Source organism: Platichthys flesus, chromosome 9, assembly GCF_949316205.1.
Source record: "Platichthys flesus chromosome 9, fPlaFle2.1, whole genome shotgun sequence".
Lineage (NCBI taxonomy): Eukaryota > Metazoa > Chordata > Actinopteri > Pleuronectiformes > Pleuronectidae > Platichthys > Platichthys flesus.
Genome location: NC_084953.1, coordinates 348,199 through 369,004, shown reverse-complemented (window position 1 = coordinate 369,004; position 20,806 = coordinate 348,199). Strand labels below are relative to the sequence as shown.

Below are 20,806 nucleotides of genomic sequence, written 5' to 3'. Positions count from 1 at the left end.
GAACAATTTAGGAACATGTCAGGAACACGTCAGGAACACGTCAGGAAAACATCAGGAACAATTTAGGAACATTTAAGGAACAGGTCAGGAACATGTCAGGAACATGTCAGGAACATGTCAGGTACACGTCAGGAACAATTTAGGAACAATTAAGGAACAGGTCAGGAACATGTCAGGAACATGTCAGGAACACGTCAGGAACATGTCAGGAACACGTCAGGAACATGTCAGGAACACGTCTAGAACATGTCAGGAACAGGTCAGGAACATGTCAGGAACATGTCAGGAACACGTCAGGAACACGTCAGGAACACGTCAGGAACATGTCAGGAACACGTCTAGAACATGTCAGGAACACGTCAGGAACATGTCAGGAACATGTCAGGGACACGTCAGGAACACGTCAGGAGACGGTCAGGAACATGTCAGGAACACGTCAGGAACATGTCAGGAACATGTCTAGAACATGTCAGGAACACGTCAGGAACATGTCAGGGACACGTCAGGAACACGTCAGGAACATGTCAGGAACACGTCTAGAACATGTCAGGAACACGTCAGGAACATGTCAGGAACATGTCAGGGACACGTCAGGGACACGTCAGGAACATGTCAGGAGACCGTCAGGCCTTTTACGTCACTTTAGTGTAGTAAAGACAGAGTCATGATGTCTGAAAAGGATGGAAACACAACAACTCACGAAAAATAAGCTGGATAGACAAAACCAATCAGGTTGCAGACGAGTGAGGCTCCATATCCGTACATCAGATAGAGTCCAGTCAGCGAGACGGCACCTGGATGAGACACAGGAGCCGAGACGTCAGGTCCACTGTGGACAAAACACTTCATATTCACTGACAACACATCAGAGGAGTAATCAGTTAATAATAGAGACAGGAAGTCAAACAAGTGGGTTCACAACATCTGGAGATCACATCAAGTTTTTCATCCAGTTTTCAGGCCCCAAAATTCTCAAACTTTTCTCATCAGGATCTGAAAGGTGTTTCTGATCCGATCAGTCTGGTTATTGATCACATGATGTGAACACTGGATGCTACACAGCAGAATTATTATGAAATGTAAATACTGTAAAAATCAGGCTGAATGTGAACAGAGTGTCTGGAAAGATATAACCATTACTTTTTGTAAAATCTGAAACACATAATCAGATCATTGTCTATTATTATGATTTTTATCTTTATTAGTATAAATGTTAAAACAGAGGACAAAGGTTTAATTCATCTTTGTCCAGCAACAGTTGCTCCGATTCACACTCAAACAGGAAGTGGTGTAAAAAGCTTCCTACCTCTGATCAGCTTATGTTGCTGTTCCCTCATGGAGGCCGCTCGGCTGCCGGACTCGATAATCTGCTTTAACTTTAGCTCAGACACAGACACACACACCGGGGAGCAGTGTGCACCAGGCACAACACTGACATCATGTCCCCTCACAGTGTGTGTGTGTGTGTGTGTGTGTGTTACTGATGCACTGCATGAATAGACTGCTGTTCCCTGCTCAGAAACTGTTTCAGTCTCATGTTAATACGACGATCAGATCGTCTTCATCTTTAATTTAGGTCTTTTCTCTTTCCACAGACACATTTTCACAGGAACTCTTATCAGTATCCAGGCTGAGGTCACAACATGAGATCAGTCCCCTGACCATCAGAACTGATCAGAAAGAGGGTTCAGAACCTTAAGGAGAAAATACCTTCTCAGTCTCAAGCTTTGATGTTAGACAGATTATCAATGTGAAGATAAATATCATAAGGTTTGACATCTTTCTTAAAGACTGTTGGACAAACAGCTGTTTATCTCCACATCATCGGTAACAGATCAACTCGATGGTTCCTGAGGGGTTTGAGTCCAGTGTCTCCTCTGGTTCCATCAGAGTTTGGTCTCCACCGCTTCATGAGGAGCATCAGGCTCTTTAGCTGCTAGATGTTCCTCCATGTTCATCAGCTGTTGAAACTGTTTTGAGACAAGAACTGTGTAAATTATCATCAGGACCTGATGTGTAGTTGGTGTTTGTGAAGCAGCAGGTTGTCGGTTCCGACTCGTTCACAACAACAGGAACATGTGGGAACATCCAGGCGAGGGGCGGAGCCTGTAGAGCAGCAGGAGGCCGGACACGACGTATAAATTCCAAGTTGACGTCTTCGTCTCCTCTTCTTCATCCTGAGATCTCTGTGTTCTTCAGGTTTCACGTCACGTGTTAGAAACCTCGTCCACACGTCCACTCGCTCACTGGGAAGCTTCCACACATCGTCCTGCTGGTTCCTCACATGGACTCACTCTGACATGTTACACACATGTTACCAGGAGGCTGCAGGAGAAGATCCAGAACATGTCCAGAGTCACTGACTCAGACATTTGTTCTCACGTAGAGAACCTGCAGAACATGTGAGGAACCTGTCAGAACTTCTGTCTCTTGACTGTCTTCTGCTGTTTGTTAGTGGACAGGAGCTGTTTACTAATGTTTACTGATTTTTCAGTAAATGTTGTGCGAGTGACAGATTTGAGGAAACCTTCTGAAAATCTAAAGCTAGAAGCTACAAGAAGCTAAAAGAGCTCCTCAGAGCAGAAGAGGTGAGAACATACAGTCATCAGATCCCTTCGAGAACAAGCTGCAGCACAGATGCTGACCCAGAAAAGTTCCAGAACATGAGCCGAGGTGTTAACGGAGGATTAAGCGAATCCTCTTCAGTTTCCATCCACATGCAACAGGCAGCTACAGACAAACAGAACCAACAGATCCAACATGTTGCTCATGGAGCAGAACAACAGGAGAACGACTCATGTACCTGCTGCCAGGAGCTTCTTCTTTATCCCAGTCTTCTCCTCCAATTTCCCCAGAAAGTCTGTCAACGTGTTCTTCTCATTCAAGAACTTCTCTGCTCGCTCTCTGATAGAAGAGAACATGTTCAGCAGGCCCATGGTCCTCAATCAGGTCCTCAAACAGCTGAGGGTTCATAGGAGAGCAGCCAGACAGAATACAGCACAGTAAGTAATCCTCTGATTTAAAACAGGAAGAGAGGGAGGAGGAGAGGAGGAGAGAAGGAGAGGTGGAGGGGATAATCGAAGAGAGAGAGGAGATAACAGGAGAGAGGGAGGAGAGAGGATGAAAGGTAGGAGATAACAGGAGAGAGGGAGGAGATTAGAGAAAAGAGGGAGGAGACAAGGAGTGAAGCCAAATCTTCATCGCCCCCTGGAGTCTGGCTGCTGTATAGTTCATAAACCCTCCTCCTCCATGTTAGCAGATGGGACATGGACCAAACTGAAATATCAGAGTAGACGTTCAATAAATGTTTGTTCCGGTGTTTCTGATCAGTTTGGTTTTATTTAGTTATTTAAAATATAACAACAGAGCGGTGATGATTGACAGCGACGAGGTTATGTTTACCTCCTTCTTCTTGTGGCTGTAATGCACCCTGCAGCCTCCAGGCGGCGCTAACAGGACTTCTGTAAACCCAGCAGGTGTGAAGAGGCCTGAACCTCATCAGAAGACAGCAGAGGGCGGAGCCTCTGGGGAGGAATGCATGGTGCAGGCCGCCACACGTTTGATTCCTGCCGTCGTGTTAGCAGGAATGGAACGTGTCCTCAGTGTGAGGGAAGGAGCTGCTGAGAGGAGATGAGAGGATACAGAGGAATCAAGTACACGCTGTTCGTCTGCTGCTACGTCTTCTGGGTGAGTCTCCGTCCAAACACCTCCACCTCACACCGCCCTGACGGCACGAGGGTCAGCACCTGACCCCAGAACACCAGGATCTGAGAACACAGCAGGGAGTTGGACTGGAACTCGTCTGTTCACACATTCACAGAAACTGGTTTCAACTCGTCTTCAGACTGTTGTTGTTTACACAGATTCTTTATTTACACCTGAACCTCCAGCATCGCCTGTCCCCTTCACCAGGTGTGTCTTGGTTTGGATGGATGAGATTATATGCAAGTTTATAAAACAGTGTGTGGGATTAAAAGCACACTTACCGTACGAGTGCAAAAAAGAATTCAGATCAAACCGTGTGCACGCATTAATCTAAATTAGAGAAAGAGATATCATTAACTTTCTGCTAAGTCAAAATGTGATGACAGATCGTTTGAAGAGTTTAGACTGGAGTGAGCAGCGTGTTAATCAAACTGAATTAATAAGATTCCTGGTGTTTTCTGATCTTCTGCTGAGAAGCTTCACGTCATGATGATGAAATCTGCTTCGTATGAAAGAGTCAAAACTGAATTACACATATCTGATCGTCACCATGACGTCATCAATAACAATCACAACAATCATCAAAGAACTTATTATACTGAAATGTCTTTCTGTCCGTTTGCTTCTGTGTGACTGCAGGTGGTTAGCTCCGCCCTCATCGCCGTGGGGATCTACGCCAAGATCGCCAAGGAGAAAGGTCGGTCACATGGACGACGAGACATAAGACCAGGTTTAACCTCTGAGGAGCTGAGAGAGGACGGAGGGGATGAGACTCAAAGGTGGAGACAGGAGGAGACAGGGTTAGACAGTGGGAGACAGGTGGAGACAGGGGGAGACGGGTGGAGACAGGAGGAGACAGGGTTAGACAGTGGGAGACAGGGTTAGACAGGGGGAGACAGGGTTAGACAGTGGGAGACGGGGTTAGACAGTGGGAGACAGGGTTAGACATTGGGAGACGGGTGGAGACAGGGGGAGACGGGTGGAGACAGGGGGATACAGTGGGAGACAGGTGAGGACAGCTGGAGAAAAACTGTACGTGTGTGTGTGTGTTATTAAAATCAAAGATCTGCTGATAACATTCCTGATGATGAGTCACAAAAAGATAATCTGGCATGTTTCAACATTCACTGCCTGTGTGTGTGTCTGTGTGTGTGTCTGTGTGTGTGTAGATGTGGTCGACACTCTCACAGCAGATCCAGCTCTGCTCCTGATCGTCGTTGGCTCTGTGACGTTCCTCATCACGTTCCTCGGGTGTTGTGGGTCCTTGCGTAACGCCACCTGTCTGCTGAAGACGGTATTACACTCGGGTCAAAAACCAATTCAACTCAGTAAAATACTCAGCTGCTGTTGAAGCAGCTGCGTTTATAACCAGAGAAAATACTTCATACTAGAGTAAACGTACATGGTTCCTTCCACCATTGGACACCACGGTCTGCTCAGTAAATGAAATGTCACGTGATGAAAGTAGTTGTCGGTGTTGTAACCGTTCCCTCCTGCAGTTCCTGGGGATCCTGGTGGTCATCCTGCTCCTGCAGATCGCCGCTGGAGTCGTGGGATACAGCTTCACTGACATGGTAACGCTGCTGTGATGGAACAGCCAGTAATACTCCGATGAGCTACTTAAGTAAAAGTAATTATACTACAATGTAGAAATACTCTGATACAAGTCACAGACTTAGCATTGAGCTACACTTGGAGTAACCACAGCAGGTGTTCGATCCTGAGAGACGTCCGGACTCACTGAGGCTGTGGTTCAGGTGATGGAGAGGACGGAGAGGCTGATGATGAAGGCCGTCGTCAGATACAGGGACGACAGCGACCTGGAGAACGCCATCGACTTCATCCAGAAGAAGGTACAGGAAGCGGAGTAGCGTCAGCTGGTCAGCTGGGGGCGCTGTGGCACTGACTGCTCTCTCTACAGTTTCAGTGCTGTGGCGTGGAGGGCTACACGGACTGGTCCCGCAACGTCTACTTCGAGTGTTCGGACTCGAACCCCAGCCTGGAGGCCTGTGGAGTTCCTTTCTCCTGCTGCATCCTCCTGCAGAACCAGGTCAGGTCTGAGGAGGGCGCCGTGACATCTGAAATCTGTTCACCTGAAGTTATCGGTTCAAATATGAACCAGGGCTACCTCCTCAGGATTCATCTGCTCTGAAGGGTTTGAACATTAATGGACTCACAGATCTGAAGGGTTCATCCTGCTCTCTGCTTTGTTATTAACAAAAACTGACACAGTCCAGTTTGGTTCCAGTTTAGTTCCAGTTTAGTTCCAGTTTAGTTCCAGTTTGGTTCCAGTTTGGTTCCAGTTTGGTTCCAGTTTAGTTCCAGTTTAGTTCCAGTTTGGTTCCAGTTTGGTTCCAGTTTGGTTGCAGTTTGGTTCCAGTTTAGTTCCAGTTTGGTTCCAGTTTAGTTCCAGTTTAGTTCCAGTTTAGTTCCAGTTTGGTTCCAGTTTAGTTCCAGTTTAGTTCCAGTTTAGTTCCAGTTTGGTTCCAGTTTGGTTCCAGTTTAGTTCCAGTTTGATTCCAGTTTAGTTCCAGTTTGGTTCCAGTTTAGTTCCAGTTTGGTTCCAGTTTGGTTCCAGTTTGGTTCCAGTTTGGTTCCAGTTTAGTTCCAGTTTGGTTCCAGTTTGGTTCCAGTTTGGTTCCAGTTTAGTTCCAGTTTGGTTCCAGTTTGGTTCCAGTTTGGTTCCAGTTTAGTTCCAGTTTAGTTCCAGTTTGGTTCCAGTTTAGTTCCAGTTTGGTTCCAGTTTGGTTCCAGTTTGGTTCCAGTTTAGTTCCAGTTTAGTTCCAGTTTGGTTCCAGTTTGGTTCCAGCTCCATCCCAGCGAGTGGCAGGAAGTGGGGAAGACGCTCAGCTCTGTGTCGGTGTCTCCTGCAGACGATCCTGAACACCATGTGTGGTTACGAGAAGCAGAAGGAGGAGGAGCCTGTTGCCGCTCAGGACGTTTTCACCATCGGCTGTTTAGAGAAAATCGTCTGGTGGACCCAGAAGAACCTGCTGCTGGTGGCCGGTCTGACTGCTGGTCTGCTGCTGCTCGAGGTTAGACCACAGGGGCTAGACCACAGAGGTTAGACCACATGGGTTATTCCTCAGGGGTTAGATCACAGGGGTTAGATCACAGGGGTTAGACCACAGAGGGTAGACCACATGGGTTAGATCACAGGGGTTAGACCACAGAGGGTAGACCACATGGGTTAGACCACATGGGTTAGACCACAGGGGTTAGACCACAGAGGGTAGACCACAGGGGCTAGACCACACAGGGTAGACCACATGGGTAAGGCCACATGTGTTATTCCTCAGGGGTTAGATCACAGGGGTTAGATCACAGGGGTTATTCCTCAGAGGTTAGACCACAGGGGTTAGGCCACAGAGGGTAGACCACAGGGGTTAGACCACAGAGGGTAGACCACAGGGGTTAGACCACAGAGGGTAGACCAAAGGGGCTAGACCACAGAGGGTAGACCAAAGGGGTTAGACCACAGAGGGTAGACCAAAGGGGCTAGACCACAGAGGGTAGACCACATGGGTTAGACCACAGAGGTTAGACCACAGAGGGTAGACGACAGAGGTTAGTCCTCAGAGGTTAGACCAAAGGGGCTAGACCACAGAGCTTAGACCACAGAGATTAGACCACATAGGTTACATCACAGAGGTTAGACCACATGTGTTAGTCCTCAGAGGTTAGAACACAGAGGGTAGACCACAGAGGTTAGACCACATGGGTTAGTCCTCAGGGGTTAGATCACAGGGGTTATTCCTCAGAGGTTAGACCACAGGGGTTAGACCACAGAGGTTAGACCACATGGGTTATTCCTCAGGGGTTAGATCACAGGGGTTATCCTCAGAGGTTAGACCACAGGGGTTAGACCACAGAGGGTAGACGACAGAGGTTAGTCCTCAGAGGTTAGACCAAAGGGGCTAGACCACAGAGGTTCGACCACAGAGGTTAGACCACATGGGTTACATCACAGGGGTTAGACCACAGAGGTTAGACCACAGAGGTTAGACCTCAGGAGTTAGACCACAGAGGTTAGACCACAGGAGTTAGTCCACAGGAGTTAGACCACAGAGGTAAGACCTCAGGAGTTAGACCTGAGAGGTTAGACCTCAGGAGTTAGACCATAGAGGTTAGACCTCAGGAGTTAGACCATAGAGGTTAGACGACAGAGGTTAGTCCTCAGAGGTTAGACCAAAGGGGCTAGACCACAGAGGTTAGACCACATAGGTTAGACCTCAGGAGTTAGACCACAGAGGTTAGACCTCAGGAGTTAGACCATAGAGGTTAGACCACAGAGGTTAGACCACAGAGGTTAGACCACAGAGGTAAGACCACTCCTCACAATGATAATGGAGCTCTGATGAACCAGCAAGGTGATAAGATGCGAGTCTCCAGGTGTGTTGACAGGTTGTGGTGTGGGTGGACGGTAGCAGGTCTCTGAAGCTCTGGTCTCTGAAGCTCTGGTCTCTGAGGCTCTGGTCTCTGAAGCTCTGGTTCTCCTGCAGGTCTGCATGATCGGTCTCGCTGCTGCTCAGACCTCCTGGATCAAGAAAGCCAGAGGGCGGCAGAGAGAGAGCGCAGCGAGGAGCCGCTCGGAGAGGAAGGAAAGTCTCTGGTTTCCTGCGTTCGCAAACTTCGACGAGGACGAGTAGAGTCAAGTTGTGACGGATGTGGATTTGTTGTGGTGACGGATCAATAATCAATAGAAACATGTTTAATGAGGACATCAGAATGTGGACGGAGCGTTTACACTGTGAATCTGAGGCTCCACATATCAGCAGGATGATCTACCTCATGTGAAATCCTCTTTATGTCTTTATGTCACATCACTTATTAGAATAAGTTTTTATATCATTAGCACTCAAACGACTTTTACTTGTTGCTTATAAAATATATATTTTTATATTTCAAAAATCTGTTGTAGAGGAATGTAATGTGAACAACAACATATGTGTATTTTCTATATTCAAGCTTTGTTCTCTTGGTGAATTCACTTCCTCTTGGAACTGTGAAATCTTTATTCCTGATTTAAACAATAAAACCTGGTGACTTCCTGTTCTGCTGGTGACCCCTAGAGGCTGCTTTGTGAACTGCACACCACAGATACTCCTGAAACATCCTTCAGCTTCACCTTGATTCTCATCTTGAGAAGATGTGAACGTTTGAATCATCTCGAGATGAAAAGCTTCTGACTCACCGGCTGCAACAGCAACATGCCTCCTTCATTTAAAGAATATTGGGCCCCTGTGTGCGGGCCCCTGTGTGCCCTGTGTGAGGGCCCCTGTGTGCCCTGTGTGAGGGCCCCTGTGTGCGGGCCCCTGTCTTTCATTGTGATTTCTTATTGTTAAGCCCAGTGCAGTGTGGCCCTCAGGAACCTGCTGTCCCTCCATGTTAATCTGAGGAGCAGATCAGCAGCAGCTGCCTCACGCTCACCTGATTGGATTAATGGCTGCCGGCTGCGTGAGGGTCAAAATAGCAGCAGAGATGATGTCACTCTAGTTCAGCTCCACGTGTTCACATCCTCGTGTTTTCATTCAAGATCTAACGTTCTGGTTTGTTTCAGTTGTTTTTCGACTCACTTCCTGAACTGATCAGACATGAAACCATCTTTTTAGGATGGTGGTCCGAGGGTCAGAGAACCTGGAGACCGCCAGCTGACCGGATGGATCTGGATCAACGTTCATAAACATTTAGTCTCAAACTAATGCAGCTGTGGAAGAAGAAGCCCGATCGGCCCAAAGCTCTGGACCCAGAAGCTTCTCGCTGTGAAGCAACAGTTCTGAAGTCAAACCATTTAATTTTATAAATAAACAAACAACACAAACATATTTCATAAATAAAAAAACAACACATATGTACATGGTGAAGTTTGAGGAACCCGACGGTTTGTGTTGGCAGATGAACAATGAGGTTTAAAGAGGATCAACAGTCAAATTAAGGCAGATCTACGTTTTCACGTGGAAACAACACAACTACTCCACAGTGAGATCCGGTCGAGGAGCACTTCACAGCGAACACACAAACATCTGCTGTCGATTAACATTTCAGCTTCTATCACCCTGAACGTGGAGAGGATCACGATGCTCGGGCTTCGCTGTCGGGAGACGTCACGTCGTCCATGTTCAGTTTCTGTGGTTACGACAAACAGCCAATCCTCAAATTTGAAAAGAAAATTGTTTTCAAAAATGACATTAAAGATATTATTGATATTGATATGATTGAACCATTGTATGAATCCAACTCTCCAATTAACCAAAAATAAAAACAACCAAATGAAATAGCTGCAGTTATATTCACTACCTGATGCTTTAACTGAGCCACATACACAAACAGAGTTTGTGTTTCCACCGATCATCAATGAAGTGAAACAATTTGTCACAAGAGATAAACACAACTCAAACTAGCATCTGTTCACGTTCGTGCTAGAGACAGTGGGAAATCCCATTAATTCCTAGAGCACTAGTTTACACTCAAACATTGAATCAAAACAAGAAGAAGAAAATAAAGCACGTAAAGTAACGCATGCCAGCATGCTGTCGAATACAAACCAGCCAGGAGGAGGAGGAGGAGGAGTCTGCGAGATGAAGAGCACTTGATTCATTCAGCTATCTGATTGGGCGGATTTCCCTTTAACCCTTCAGTCAGTCTGAAGCAGTGAGAACCGGCCAATCACAGTCCAGTCAAAGTGAGTGTAAGCACCCGAGTTACAAACATAAGACAAGAGAACAAACGGCAAAACGAAGGAGTTCATCCTGTTGGTAGATTCCAGATTAAACAGCAGCTCACGATCTTAGTCTGTGGATCCAACTCGTTGAGCTTCTTTAGGTTTGATGTGGTTTCTTCAGATCATCGGTCATCTGACACGAGGACTCTGGTTCTGGCTCTGAAGTCCAAGTTAAGAGGAGGAACACATTCCAACTTATCCACCTAAAGAAACAGGACCAGAATGTATTCACCGTACATCTGGACAAATGACCCTCGCTGGGCTGGGCGTCTTCTACAAGAGCCTCTGTGGTTTCCAGAGGTCCTGGGTCCTAAACCAATAACAAACCAGTTCAAAAGACAAACAACGGCACTGACTATCCATCTAAACTCTGCATAAATCCCAGGAGTCACGGCCGTGGTCTTCCAGTCGGCTGAACGCTGTCATCGTGTGGAACGCGTCTGAACAAGCGTCTCCTGGTTGTGGAACAGAACCGAGCCCGACACGCACCGGTCCATCAGGTCTTTGGGCCTAAATCGCATCTGGGACCGAACTAGAACTTGGGCAACAAATACAGTGAAAACCCGCCAGTGGAGTTCAGGTTGAGATAATGATTCCACTGTAGGAGACCAGAAAGGACAGGGGTCCTGAGGGGGCTCTGTCTGCTAGGTGGCGCTGTCGAGTCAGATGAGGAACCTGCAGCCGCTCCAATGACGTGTTGTTCCCATAATCCTCCAGTGCAGATCAGGCTTGTGTTCATCACTTCAACATCAGACGCTTCCCAAAGTGAGCTTGTTAGGGCTGAAGGGGGGTTTGCCCTTTGACCCCTCACACCCTCATCAGTGAGCAGGAGAACCACCGAAGCTCCGGTCCCCTGATCCGTCTCCGTCCTGTTCAGAAGGAGCTTCCTGCTGCGTGTGCTGAGTCATCACTTCTTAACGCTCCTGTTCACTGGGCACTGAGACTCGTGTGATGTGGCTCCGCCTGCTCCATCAAACCTGACAGATGTTGTAGTAGACGGTGTGGGCGTGTCCCTCACCTGCCGAGTCGCCCAGCGCCTCGAACATGCAGTCTTTGTGTGTGTGGATCTCGGTCATTGGCATGTTGACACTGTGGGAGTTGTGAGGAGTCTGGGTTCCGTAGGACGGCACAGACTGGAGACAGTAAAACACACAGGACAACACACGTGAGCGCCACACGGTGGTGGGTGGGTTCACATCCTTGATACAGACTTCAGTAAATAAATGATGCAAATATCTCAGGAGGAAAACGAGGAGCCAGGACAAGACAATTCAAATCCAGAGCTTTAGCCCATAAATGCCTTTTTGTGTCAGGATGTTGTTTTTACCTTTCCAGTTTCACTGAGAGGGAAATCCTTCCGACAGAGGTGGGCGATGATTCCTGCAGCGAGGGCGTCCCCGAGGACATTGATCATGGTCCGAAACCTGTCCCTGCAGAGGAGAGACGTGAAGACACAAGAAGACACAAGAAGACACCGTGAGACCAACTTCAGACAACAGACTTAAATCTGATTCGCTTCCTCTTTCACCTCATATACACATGTGACATTTCATAATAAGTACTGTTACTTACAGGATCCAATCGATGGCCACGATGAGGGTGATGTCATCAGGGGGTAACCCCACAGATGTCAGTACGATCACCATGGTAACCAGTCCGGCCTGGGGAATCCCGGCTGCACCGATGCTGGCGGCCGTGGCCGTGATGCTGCCGGACAACCGGGGGAAACAAGAGTTTGTTCAAAGGTGCAACTTCACAAAGTTCGTTCCCCAGATATTCAGGTTCAGTCCAGAGGCTGAACTCACTCACTTAATAACAACTGTCCATCTGTGTCTCCATGTGAGACACGTGGAGGACGTTTCTAGTTTCTGATTCTGTCTGAGAAACGAATCCTCACTTATGGTGATATGTTCCCGCGGTGGATCCTTCAGAGACACCGGTGCTGTTTTAGGACCTGAACTGTCTCTAAGACAAATGAAGTCCTCGTTTTTAATTTACCATAGTTGCAGGTTCTAAAGTAAATAGGACTTATGGTCAATCCTGTTTTTTTTAATGAGGCTTCTTATCCCCTTGAATTGACACGACAGAGTGAACTTGTGGAAGGGGGACAGAGAGAAGGGGGGGGGGCAGCTCCACCAGGTAGGCTAAACACCGGCCCTGGTAGATCCTGTTAACCCTCCAGTTGCTGTTCAGGATCAATTGAATCACAAATGGAAATTTGTTGGTCTTGTTTTGAACATTTGATTCTTGAGTTGGTGCTAACGTCTCAAACCGAGATCCTGAACGGACCTGGACATGCTGAGGATGATTCTGCAGCTCTTGAAAAATTAATATTGGTATCAGAGGAGCTTCAGAGTGTGTTGCTGTTGTTTTACCTGATGGTGACCAGCTGACCGAGGTCCAGCTCGTAGTCGTTCACCTGAGCGATAAAGATGGCAGCCACCGCCTCGTACAGCGCCGTGCCGTCCATGTTGATGGTGGCTCCGACAGGAAGGACGAAGCGAGCGATCTGGCGGTCGACGTGGCAGTTCTCCAACAGACACTTCATGGTGATGGGCAGCGTGGCAGAGCTGAGGACGGACGGCATTCAAGTGAAACTTCCAAGAAGACAAATGAGAGCGTCAGATTAAATCAGGACTGTCCTGGACTCTGACCTGGAGGAGGTGGCCAGGGCGATCACCAGCGCCTGCAGCAGGCCCCGGATGTAGGTGAACGGGTTCTTCCTGGTGAGGAGGAAATAGAAGAGAGGAAGCAGGACGAGTCCGTGGACAAAAAGGCCTGCGAGGACGGTGATGCCATACCAGCCCAGCTTCTTCCCCAGGGTGCTCGGGTCCTGCATGTCCAGGATCTTCCCAGCCACCAGGAAGATGATCCCAAAAGGAAAGTACCTGAGAGGACAAGTCATTGAGGGTTTGTCTTCTGGAGAGCAGGAATGGCAATTAAATGGAGATCTAAGTTAAAGTTCTTAGATATTTCTTTCTCTGTTCTTTTGCCTGATGATCCTAAAGAAGTCAAGGAGTCATGGGGTCAACACCCAGCACTAGTCCGAAGCTCAGCTCAGATCATTGAGTCATGTTTGGACTCTGCGGCTGTTTTTAATCTGCTCAGTGGCTGAAGCTGCAGTGGGAGGAGCCCAAAAGCAGTGATGTCACCGCCGCCATGTTTTCACCAGCTGACAGGTCATCAGGTCAAACATCCACGGATCATTCAGCAGAGAGACACTGGGCCGCTTTGTCCAGTGTCAGAGGGACGTCCTCACTAAACAGGGGACGGTGTCGGTTCCACAGGAAAACATCTTATCAACATTATTAACCCTAACGAACAATCACAGCATCGTTAACGACCCGAGGCACAGACACAGACACAGACAAAGACACAGACACAGACGCTGTCGGAGCTGAAACTCACCAAACAGCAGCGTTGATGATCTTCATGACGCACTCGTTGATGCACTGACAGACGTTGACCAGTGGCGCCCCTCGTTCTCCCATCCTGCCCAGCAACAGACCTGCAGCCACAGTTTACATTCACATCAGCACCTGATAGATTTTAATATACCGCACTGCACCAACAGAGGATGTGAAGCAGGAGGAGTTCACTCATAACAATACAACTGATGATAACTGGACTTTTGGACCAATCACAGGAAGTAGAGCCAGCTTTAAACAGTAGAAGAAGAAAGAGAAGAGGAAGCAGCTGCAGTCTTCACCTCCGCCGATGTCCTGTTTGAACCATGGGTAAGGGTGAGGAGTACTGTGGAGTACTGTAGTACTGTGGAGTACTGTGGACTACTGTAGTACTGTGGAGTACTGTAGTACTGTGGAGTACTGTGGACTACTGTAGTACTGTGGAGTACTGTAGTGTACAGTAGTACTGTGGAGTACTGTGGAGTACAGTAGTACTGTGGAGTACTGTGGAGTACTCGGTCCCAGAGTCCACGGGACCGAGACCTTCTACAGCTGCACAAACATGTCAACAGATTCAATGAGGCTTGTGTCTCACTCTCTAATAATCCAAATCAACAATGGTGTTGTTATATGTTGTTTATTTACAACAGGAACCTGTAAAATAGAAGTGATGGTGAGCCACAGAAGAAGAAGATTCTGCTACATGTGTGGAAAAGTGAGAAGAACTGAGATGTTGCCTTGCTCGGACATTAGAGGGGAACACTTTGGGACTAGATGAAGTGGAGCCCAGATGGTGGACCCGTCCTGCTCACCCATGGTTGCAGAGAAGATGACGATGCCCAGGACGTTCATCTGTTGGCTGCTGCCGGGCTTCGTCTTGTACGTGATCTCTGGGGGCGGAGTCAGCTCCAGGTACACTGTCCGCCCTTTCGGGTCGTCCTCATCAGGGACGAGGTAGACGAAGTTGGGCTGAACGGTTCTGGTCTGGACTTTGAGGATGGGAATCAGATCTGTTTTGTACTGAGGACACAGAGTTTGTTACAGGAAGAGAAACAGAACAGAGGACAGAGTTTCTCGGTGATTCTCTTACCTGCTGAAACGTTGCTTCAATCAGATTCGATGGAACCATGTTTCTGTGGAGAAGAGAATTCTTTATTCACTGATCCTCTGAGTTTGTGTGTGTGTATATATAAATATATAGATTTATATATATTTATACATTCATAACAGTATACAGTTATACCCTTAAACAGTACATGTTGCAGGAGGCAACAGGCGTGACATTGGAGTGTAAACAATCCAGATCAGCTGACCTTCAGCCGAGGTCAGAGGTCAACGGGATGATCATGTGTACGGCCTGTTCATGAGGCGCCAGCAAAAGTGGGCGTGTTTTCTTGACGAGGCTCGAGGGCGTGGTCTGCCAACGTGCCACAGCAGAGATCATGACATGTCACGGCTGCTGACTCGGTTAATCTGTCACTCATCCCCCAGGACAACTAAAAATACTGGGATCAGATCCGACTCTAATTGGATTTGATGCGAGTGTCGGTTTGTTTTCTGCGTATTGTTGATCTGAGTGACGTTCAGTCACCTGTCAGTCAAAAGGTGATGACGGCCTGGGCTCTGCAGGAGTCCTGGTTGTGAGAGTGAGGATTCAAACCAACATCACGTATGTTCTCTGTCACATGAACATGTATGATGAGGGTCATGTTGTCTACAGCTGTAAGAGTTTTGAATTTAAATAAAGTTGTTTTCTGATCTGAAGCTTCATGTTTCCTCTGATTGGTTAGTTCTGGTTTCACGTTGAAGTTTAAGGAATAAAGAAGATATCACCTGCGTGGGCGGAGTCTACCTGTACTTGACTCTGATTGATTTGAAGACGGCGTCTGATATGGGCGTGTTGTCAGGTGTGTGTGTGTGTGTGGGGGGGGGGGGTAGTAGTCTTTCTGATTGAATGGAGGAAAATGACGCTTAATCTGGTTGCCATGGTAACTTCATGATGGTACCAGCATCAGCACCTTCAGGCGCAGTACTCCACAGTACTCCACAGTACTCCACAGTACTCCACAGTACGCCACAGTACTCCACAGTACTCAACAGTACTCCACAGTACTCCACAGTACTCAACAGTACTCCACAGTACTTCAAATTCACCAAATGAACGTCCTCGTGGTAAAACATTACATCGTCGGTGGTGAAGACTGCAGCTTTTTCTTCTTCTTCGTCTTCTATCGTTTAATTCTGTCTCTACTTCAAGGGGTTTCACTCTGGAACCGAACCAGGTTCAGTTTGATCCAGACCCAGAACACCTCTTCTGGTCTGAGGAACCTTTCACGCCTGAGTCTGAAGCTCTGAATCAAACCAGGTGTGAACGAGTTAAAGAACTTTGTGTGATTGTCCAGATTGTTTTCCTGCAGTGGATTTTTTCCTCTCACAGAATATTTGAGAACATGAAACAACACAAACTACACAATCCTGCAACACAACCTCACAGGTTCTATGTGACTGCGGCAGAACAAATTCAAACCTGAAGCACTGAGACAAACTTCAGCTCTGACCTTTGACCTGTCTCACCTGATGAGGTCGATCAGGGCGTCGGCCGAGGTCATGACAGGCCCCCCCCCCAGCCGGTGGCTCTCCATTTCCGTTCCCACGCCGGGTTTAATGATGATGACGAGCAGGATGCCGACCACCACAGCGATGAAGGTGGTCCACAGGTAGTAGGTGACGGTGAGCACGCCCATCCGACAACACGCCTTCGACTCCATCGACGACAGACCCGACATCAAACTGCACCAGGGACACACACACGTCTCTGATGTTAGCGGGTCGGACCAAATAACAAAAACACACGTCCATGAGAAGCATGAGTCCACACGTCTGTGACACACAAACTGCAGCACTGTTTATTACACAGATTTACATGTATGTGAGCGTTCCTAATAATCTGCCATCTCAAGTACATCTATAAACAGCCATAAACACTTTGAGTAGAAGAAATCTGATCGTCTGCTTCTCGTCTAATCATCAGAAAAACTAAGATTTTAAACTGATGTGATTTCAGTGAGAATTGAAAACCGATTTTCCACTGAGCTGTAACAGAGAGCCATAATATAATTATATAATAATTCAGAGTTTGAACAATCGTCAGTGAAAAGACGAATAAATTAATAAATGTTTGATATGATGAAGAAACTTTGAATTGAAATCAAATCTTTAATATCGGAACATTTTTACTAAACTCTAAAAGTGATGAAGGATTTGGTAAAAGATCAACATCGTTCAGTTTAGTCAAACGACGTCCTCGACATTAACAAATCAGAAACAGCCACCGGGCCCCAAAGGCCCCAGAGGTTCCAGAGGCTCCAGAGTCCCCAGAGGCTCCAGAGGCTCCAGAGTCCCCAGAGGCTCCAGAGGCTCCAGAGTCCCCAGAGGCTCCAGAGGCTCCAGAGTCCCCAGAGGCTCCAGAGGCTCAGGAGGCTCCAGAGGCTCAGGAGGCTCCAGAGTCCCCAGAGGCTCCAGAGGCTCCAGAGGCTCCAGAGTCCCCAGAGGCTCCAGAGGCTCCAGAGTCCCCAGAGGCTCCAGAGGCTCAGGAGGCTCCAGAGTCCCCAGAGGCTCCAGAGGCTCAGGAGGCTCCAGAGGCTCAGGAGGCTCCAGAGTCCCCAGAGGCTCCAGAGGCTCCAGAGGCTCCAGAGTCCCCAGAGTCCCCAGAGGCTCCAGAGGCTCCAGAGGCTCCAGAGGCTCCAGAGGCTCCAGAGGATAAGAGACACGTTGATTGTTTTTTAAATAAGTTAATAAATACATCTGACAGTTATTTACTTCAATAATCAAGTGTTTACTCAATGAATGAAAAAGTTGAACTCATAAGTTTCTGGATCTCAAGTTAACATATTTTTATTAAATCATTTTTACAATTTGATTTTTGGATGTTGAGCTCACTGACAAATCCTCAAATATTCACATGGGAACTTTTCATTAAAGTTCATTTTCTGAAGCCGGTTTCTGTGGAGATTATGAAACTGATGCACAGTGGGTGTCAGTGGGGGCCAGGAGGGGCCAGTCAGGAGGAGGAGGAGGAGGAGGAGGAGGAGGAGACGCTGCACGTTGACCTACCTGGACGTGATGAGAGGAAGAATGAGCATCTTCAACATCCTCATCAGCAGCTCTCCAGGAAAAGAGAAGTAGAGCTTGGCCTGCGGTGAAAATAGAAATGTTTTAGAGAACATTTGAGAGTTGGTGTTGATCTCAGTCGATCACTCGATTCACGTGTGAAAGATCAGAGAGATCACACGTTTCCTTTTCCGCGGAATTAAAATGTAGTGTGAAGAAATGGAATCATAGAATTCTATTTATGATAATGATCTCTGCTTTTTATCTGCTGTATGATTATCATGTTACTGTCACTGCAGATGAAGGTCTGAATGCTGATTTAAACCCTGGGATATAATTTGGGAATATTCTTAATTAATTTAGTTTTGATGGTTTTAAAGTCGGCAGATTTAAAATAATGGAATCAAAAGCTTTAGCCCCAAAAGTTGCAAATGAACAGAAACACTTTCATGAACATTACCTGTGTCTTCATCTCCTTGCTTTGACGTTTAATTCAGTTCTAGCATAAATCAGTCGATTTGAGTTTGTTTTGACACTTTGATTATTTTCCTGCTAATCCTTCATTAGTTTAAAATCTGCACAGACCTGCTCAGCTGATCCAGCATCAGAAGTTATCGTCAGTTTGAGAACAAAGAGAATCAGTTTCTCTTTTGCTTTAATGTTTAAACGATGTCACTGGATTATGAAACTCGCTTCATCTCCAGGAGCTGAAAACACGTCAGACGAATAGAGGTCGTTGATATCAAAGAGAATATGAAATACAAAGAAACAGTCTGTTCAGGAAGAGTGATGCTAGCTGATGCTAAACCTTGTCTATATTATATAATATTATATTCTATATCAGCTCTCTGACTCTGAGGCTGCATTCAGAAGGTCAACCACTAAATCAACTCCCGTCCTGACCACGACTCCTTGATCCTGAGAAGACGGGTCAAGGTCAAGGAGAGAGAAGGAGAAGCTGTAAGGAGTTAGGAAAGGAGGGAGGAAAGGAGTTAGGAAAGGAGAACCACAGTGTGGAGGAAATCAGACTCAACTTCTTTTGTGTCAACTCCACAGTCAGAGGATTAAAACATCTTTTATATTTAGATATGAAGATGATATTTAGAACTGAACATATCAGTTAACTATGTTTGTTGTTCACTGGACAGATAGAGGAAGTAAAACAGCTGTTCTGTTTTTTATATTAACATGGGCCCGTTGTGTCACTTTAAATGAGGCTGACGCTATGAATTGTGGGACGGCAATGTCTCCTTTCCTTTCCTTAAGGATGGTCCCATGTTTCCTCTGCTAAAGGAGACAGGTTAGGAAGCAGTGAAGCTCCTTTCCTCATCATTCAGAGAACTGAAACACTTCAGTTCCTAACCCTAACCCTAACCCACCCGTAACATTGCTAATGCTAATGTTTACCTAATGCTACTGTTTGCTAATGCTAATGTTGGCTAATGCTAGTCGGTCTCTTTTCAGTTATTTAGGTCAAAGACGTTTAGTTTGTTTTTAAATATCTTTACCTAGAAATGAACACTTTGTAACATGCTTACATAATAAGAGCAGGCTAGGCTAATTGTTATCTAGCTTAATGTTAGCTTACGGCGGTAATAATTAATATGAACTTCACCTTACAAAGTGTTGAATGTTGTAAAGAGATGGATAAAACTATAAGTCAAATATAAATAAAATAAATATACAAACCAATATTTTATTATTTTTTAAAAAATATGCACAGAAGCTGTATTATCATTATAAATTATATTTTCTTAAATAAACAGACAAAATCTCCTCGACAATAGAGTTTAACAGCAAAGTTGAAGATTCAAAATGTAATTGTTGATGCATGAAGTAAACTGAAAATGAAGAAAAGTATCAACAGGACATCTGAAAAACGATTAAAGTTTAGAGAGAAGAATAAACATAAGAGCTGAAATATTGACTTGAGTCCTGAAGGGGGAAGCAACTGCACATTTAAAAAGAAAGTATCTGACTGGAGACATGAAAATATCATGGGGACTGAATTGTTTAATAAAGTCCTGTCTGGAATCTAAAGGAAAGTTTCCAAACCATCTTTGAATGTTTCAGCATCAGAAATCTGGTAAACAGGACAGGAAGTGAGACTTTGAAAATAAAGGTACTATGCAGAAGATTTAGAAACAAATATCAAGAGGACATTTTCCTGATGTAGTTTTTAAAACAAAGTGTAGATGTTGTGCAGGTGAAGGATGAGGTGGGGGGGTGTCTGACCTGTGTGGAGAGCTGGGTTCCTCTCAGCATGAAGCCCAGCGTGCAGCCCGTCAGCACCGCGATGACCGACAGGGTGAGCAGCCCGTTCCTCCGGCAGAACTGCTGGATCCTCTGCCGCAGGTCCGACTTCCCCGTCGCCCGGAGGAAGGTCTTCATCTGGTCCCCCATCGTCCCCTCCGTGCTCCCGGCAGCACACGAGCCGTTGACGGAGCCGGCCTCCTCCTCGCCTTTCGGTATCAGAAGCTCCTCCATGGTCCAGAGTGTCCAGTTGGCCGGGTGACAGACCTGTGCGAGTCAAAGACGAGTTAGCCTTTCCCCCTGAGGATTAAGTCCTCACGATCAGAGCCACCAGGAGCCTGACGGCCTCCTGCAGCCGGCTCCAGACTTACCAGGACTAAGAGGCTTAGAGGAAAGTACCTCACACGCCTTTGTTGTGGCATCTGGTCCAGGTCTCTGCTATTGCTGGACCTGGTCTGTTCTGCTGGATCTGGTCTGTTCTGCTGGATCTGGTCTGTGCTGCTGCTGGACCTGGTCTGTGCTGCTGGACCTGGTCTGTGCTGCTGGATCTGGTCTGTTCAGCTGGATCTGGTCTCTGCTGCTGCTGGACCTGGTCTGTGCTGCTGGATCT

The 20,806-nt window shown here is 46.8% G+C and overlaps 3 protein-coding genes across 6 annotated transcripts in view; 1 reads left to right on the top strand and 2 right to left on the bottom strand.

Moving 5' to 3' along the window:
- reep6 (receptor accessory protein 6) overlaps positions 1 to 3,533 on the bottom strand; it is an 8,135-nt gene extending 4,602 nt beyond the window's left edge. For 2 of the 4 annotated variants that reach the window (XM_062396280.1, XM_062396278.1), the window contains exons 1-2: positions 2,804 to 3,095; positions 701 to 794 (exon numbers count right to left, since the gene is read on the bottom strand). In XM_062396280.1, the coding sequence (XP_062252264.1) occupies positions 701 to 794; positions 2,804 to 2,936 (227 nt within the window). In that variant the 5' untranslated portion in view covers positions 2,937 to 3,095. Of the gene's footprint in view, positions 1 to 700; positions 795 to 1,306; positions 1,422 to 2,803; positions 3,096 to 3,402 lie in introns of those variants that run through there. The other 2 variants (XM_062396279.1, XM_062396281.1) reach the window with 2 other exon arrangements.
- Positions 3,534 to 3,566: 33 nt separating this feature from the next.
- Positions 3,567 to 8,770, top strand: zgc:113223 (uncharacterized protein LOC541424 homolog). The gene is made up of 8 exons (XM_062396277.1): positions 3,567 to 3,687; positions 4,345 to 4,402; positions 4,875 to 4,999; positions 5,205 to 5,279; positions 5,463 to 5,558; positions 5,627 to 5,755; positions 6,579 to 6,740; positions 8,208 to 8,770. The coding sequence occupies exons 1-8, from the start codon at positions 3,631 to 3,633 to the stop codon at positions 8,352 to 8,354; spliced, it is 849 nt and encodes a 282-aa protein (XP_062252261.1). The 5' UTR covers positions 3,567 to 3,630; the 3' UTR covers positions 8,355 to 8,770.
- A 715-nt stretch (positions 8,771 to 9,485) lies between these two features.
- Positions 9,486 to 20,713, bottom strand: LOC133961283 (excitatory amino acid transporter 5-like). The gene is made up of 12 exons (XM_062396368.1): positions 20,568 to 20,713; positions 20,179 to 20,463; positions 17,947 to 18,026; positions 16,408 to 16,623; positions 14,924 to 14,966; positions 14,646 to 14,853; positions 13,835 to 13,934; positions 13,081 to 13,314; positions 12,802 to 12,996; positions 11,999 to 12,133; positions 11,754 to 11,856; positions 9,486 to 11,559 (listed from the first exon to the last, which is right to left on the bottom strand). The coding sequence occupies exons 1-12, from the start codon at positions 20,616 to 20,618 to the stop codon at positions 11,398 to 11,400; spliced, it is 1,812 nt and encodes a 603-aa protein (XP_062252352.1). The 5' UTR covers positions 20,619 to 20,713; the 3' UTR covers positions 9,486 to 11,397.
- Between the last annotated feature and the right edge of the window lie 93 nt (positions 20,714 to 20,806).

What these genes read in the sequence shown, in the direction of transcription:
- zgc:113223 (XM_062396277.1), top strand. Translation starts at nt 3,631, where the DNA reads ATGAGAGGATACAGAGGAATCAAGTACACGCTGTTCGTCTGCTGCTAC. An exon ending in GATACAGCTTCACTGACATG is followed by an intron (nt 5,280 to 5,462) that starts GTAACGCTGCTG and finishes GCTGTGGTTCAG; the next exon opens with GTGATGGAGAGGACGGAGAG. An exon ending in CTGGTCTGCTGCTGCTCGAG is followed by an intron (nt 6,741 to 8,207) that starts GTTAGACCACAG and finishes GTTCTCCTGCAG; the next exon opens with GTCTGCATGATCGGTCTCGC.
- LOC133961283 (XM_062396368.1), bottom strand. Translation starts at nt 20,618, where the DNA reads ATGCCACAACAAAGGCGTGTGAGGTACTTTCCTCTAAGCCTCTTAGTC. An exon ending in GAACCCAGCTCTCCACACAG is followed by an intron (nt 18,027 to 20,178) that starts GTCAGACACCCC and finishes TTTTCACCGCAG; the next exon opens with GCCAAGCTCTACTTCTCTTT. An exon ending in CTTCCTCTCATCACGTCCAG is followed by an intron (nt 16,624 to 17,946) that starts GTAGGTCAACGT and finishes TCCCTGGTGCAG; the next exon opens with TTTGATGTCGGGTCTGTCGT.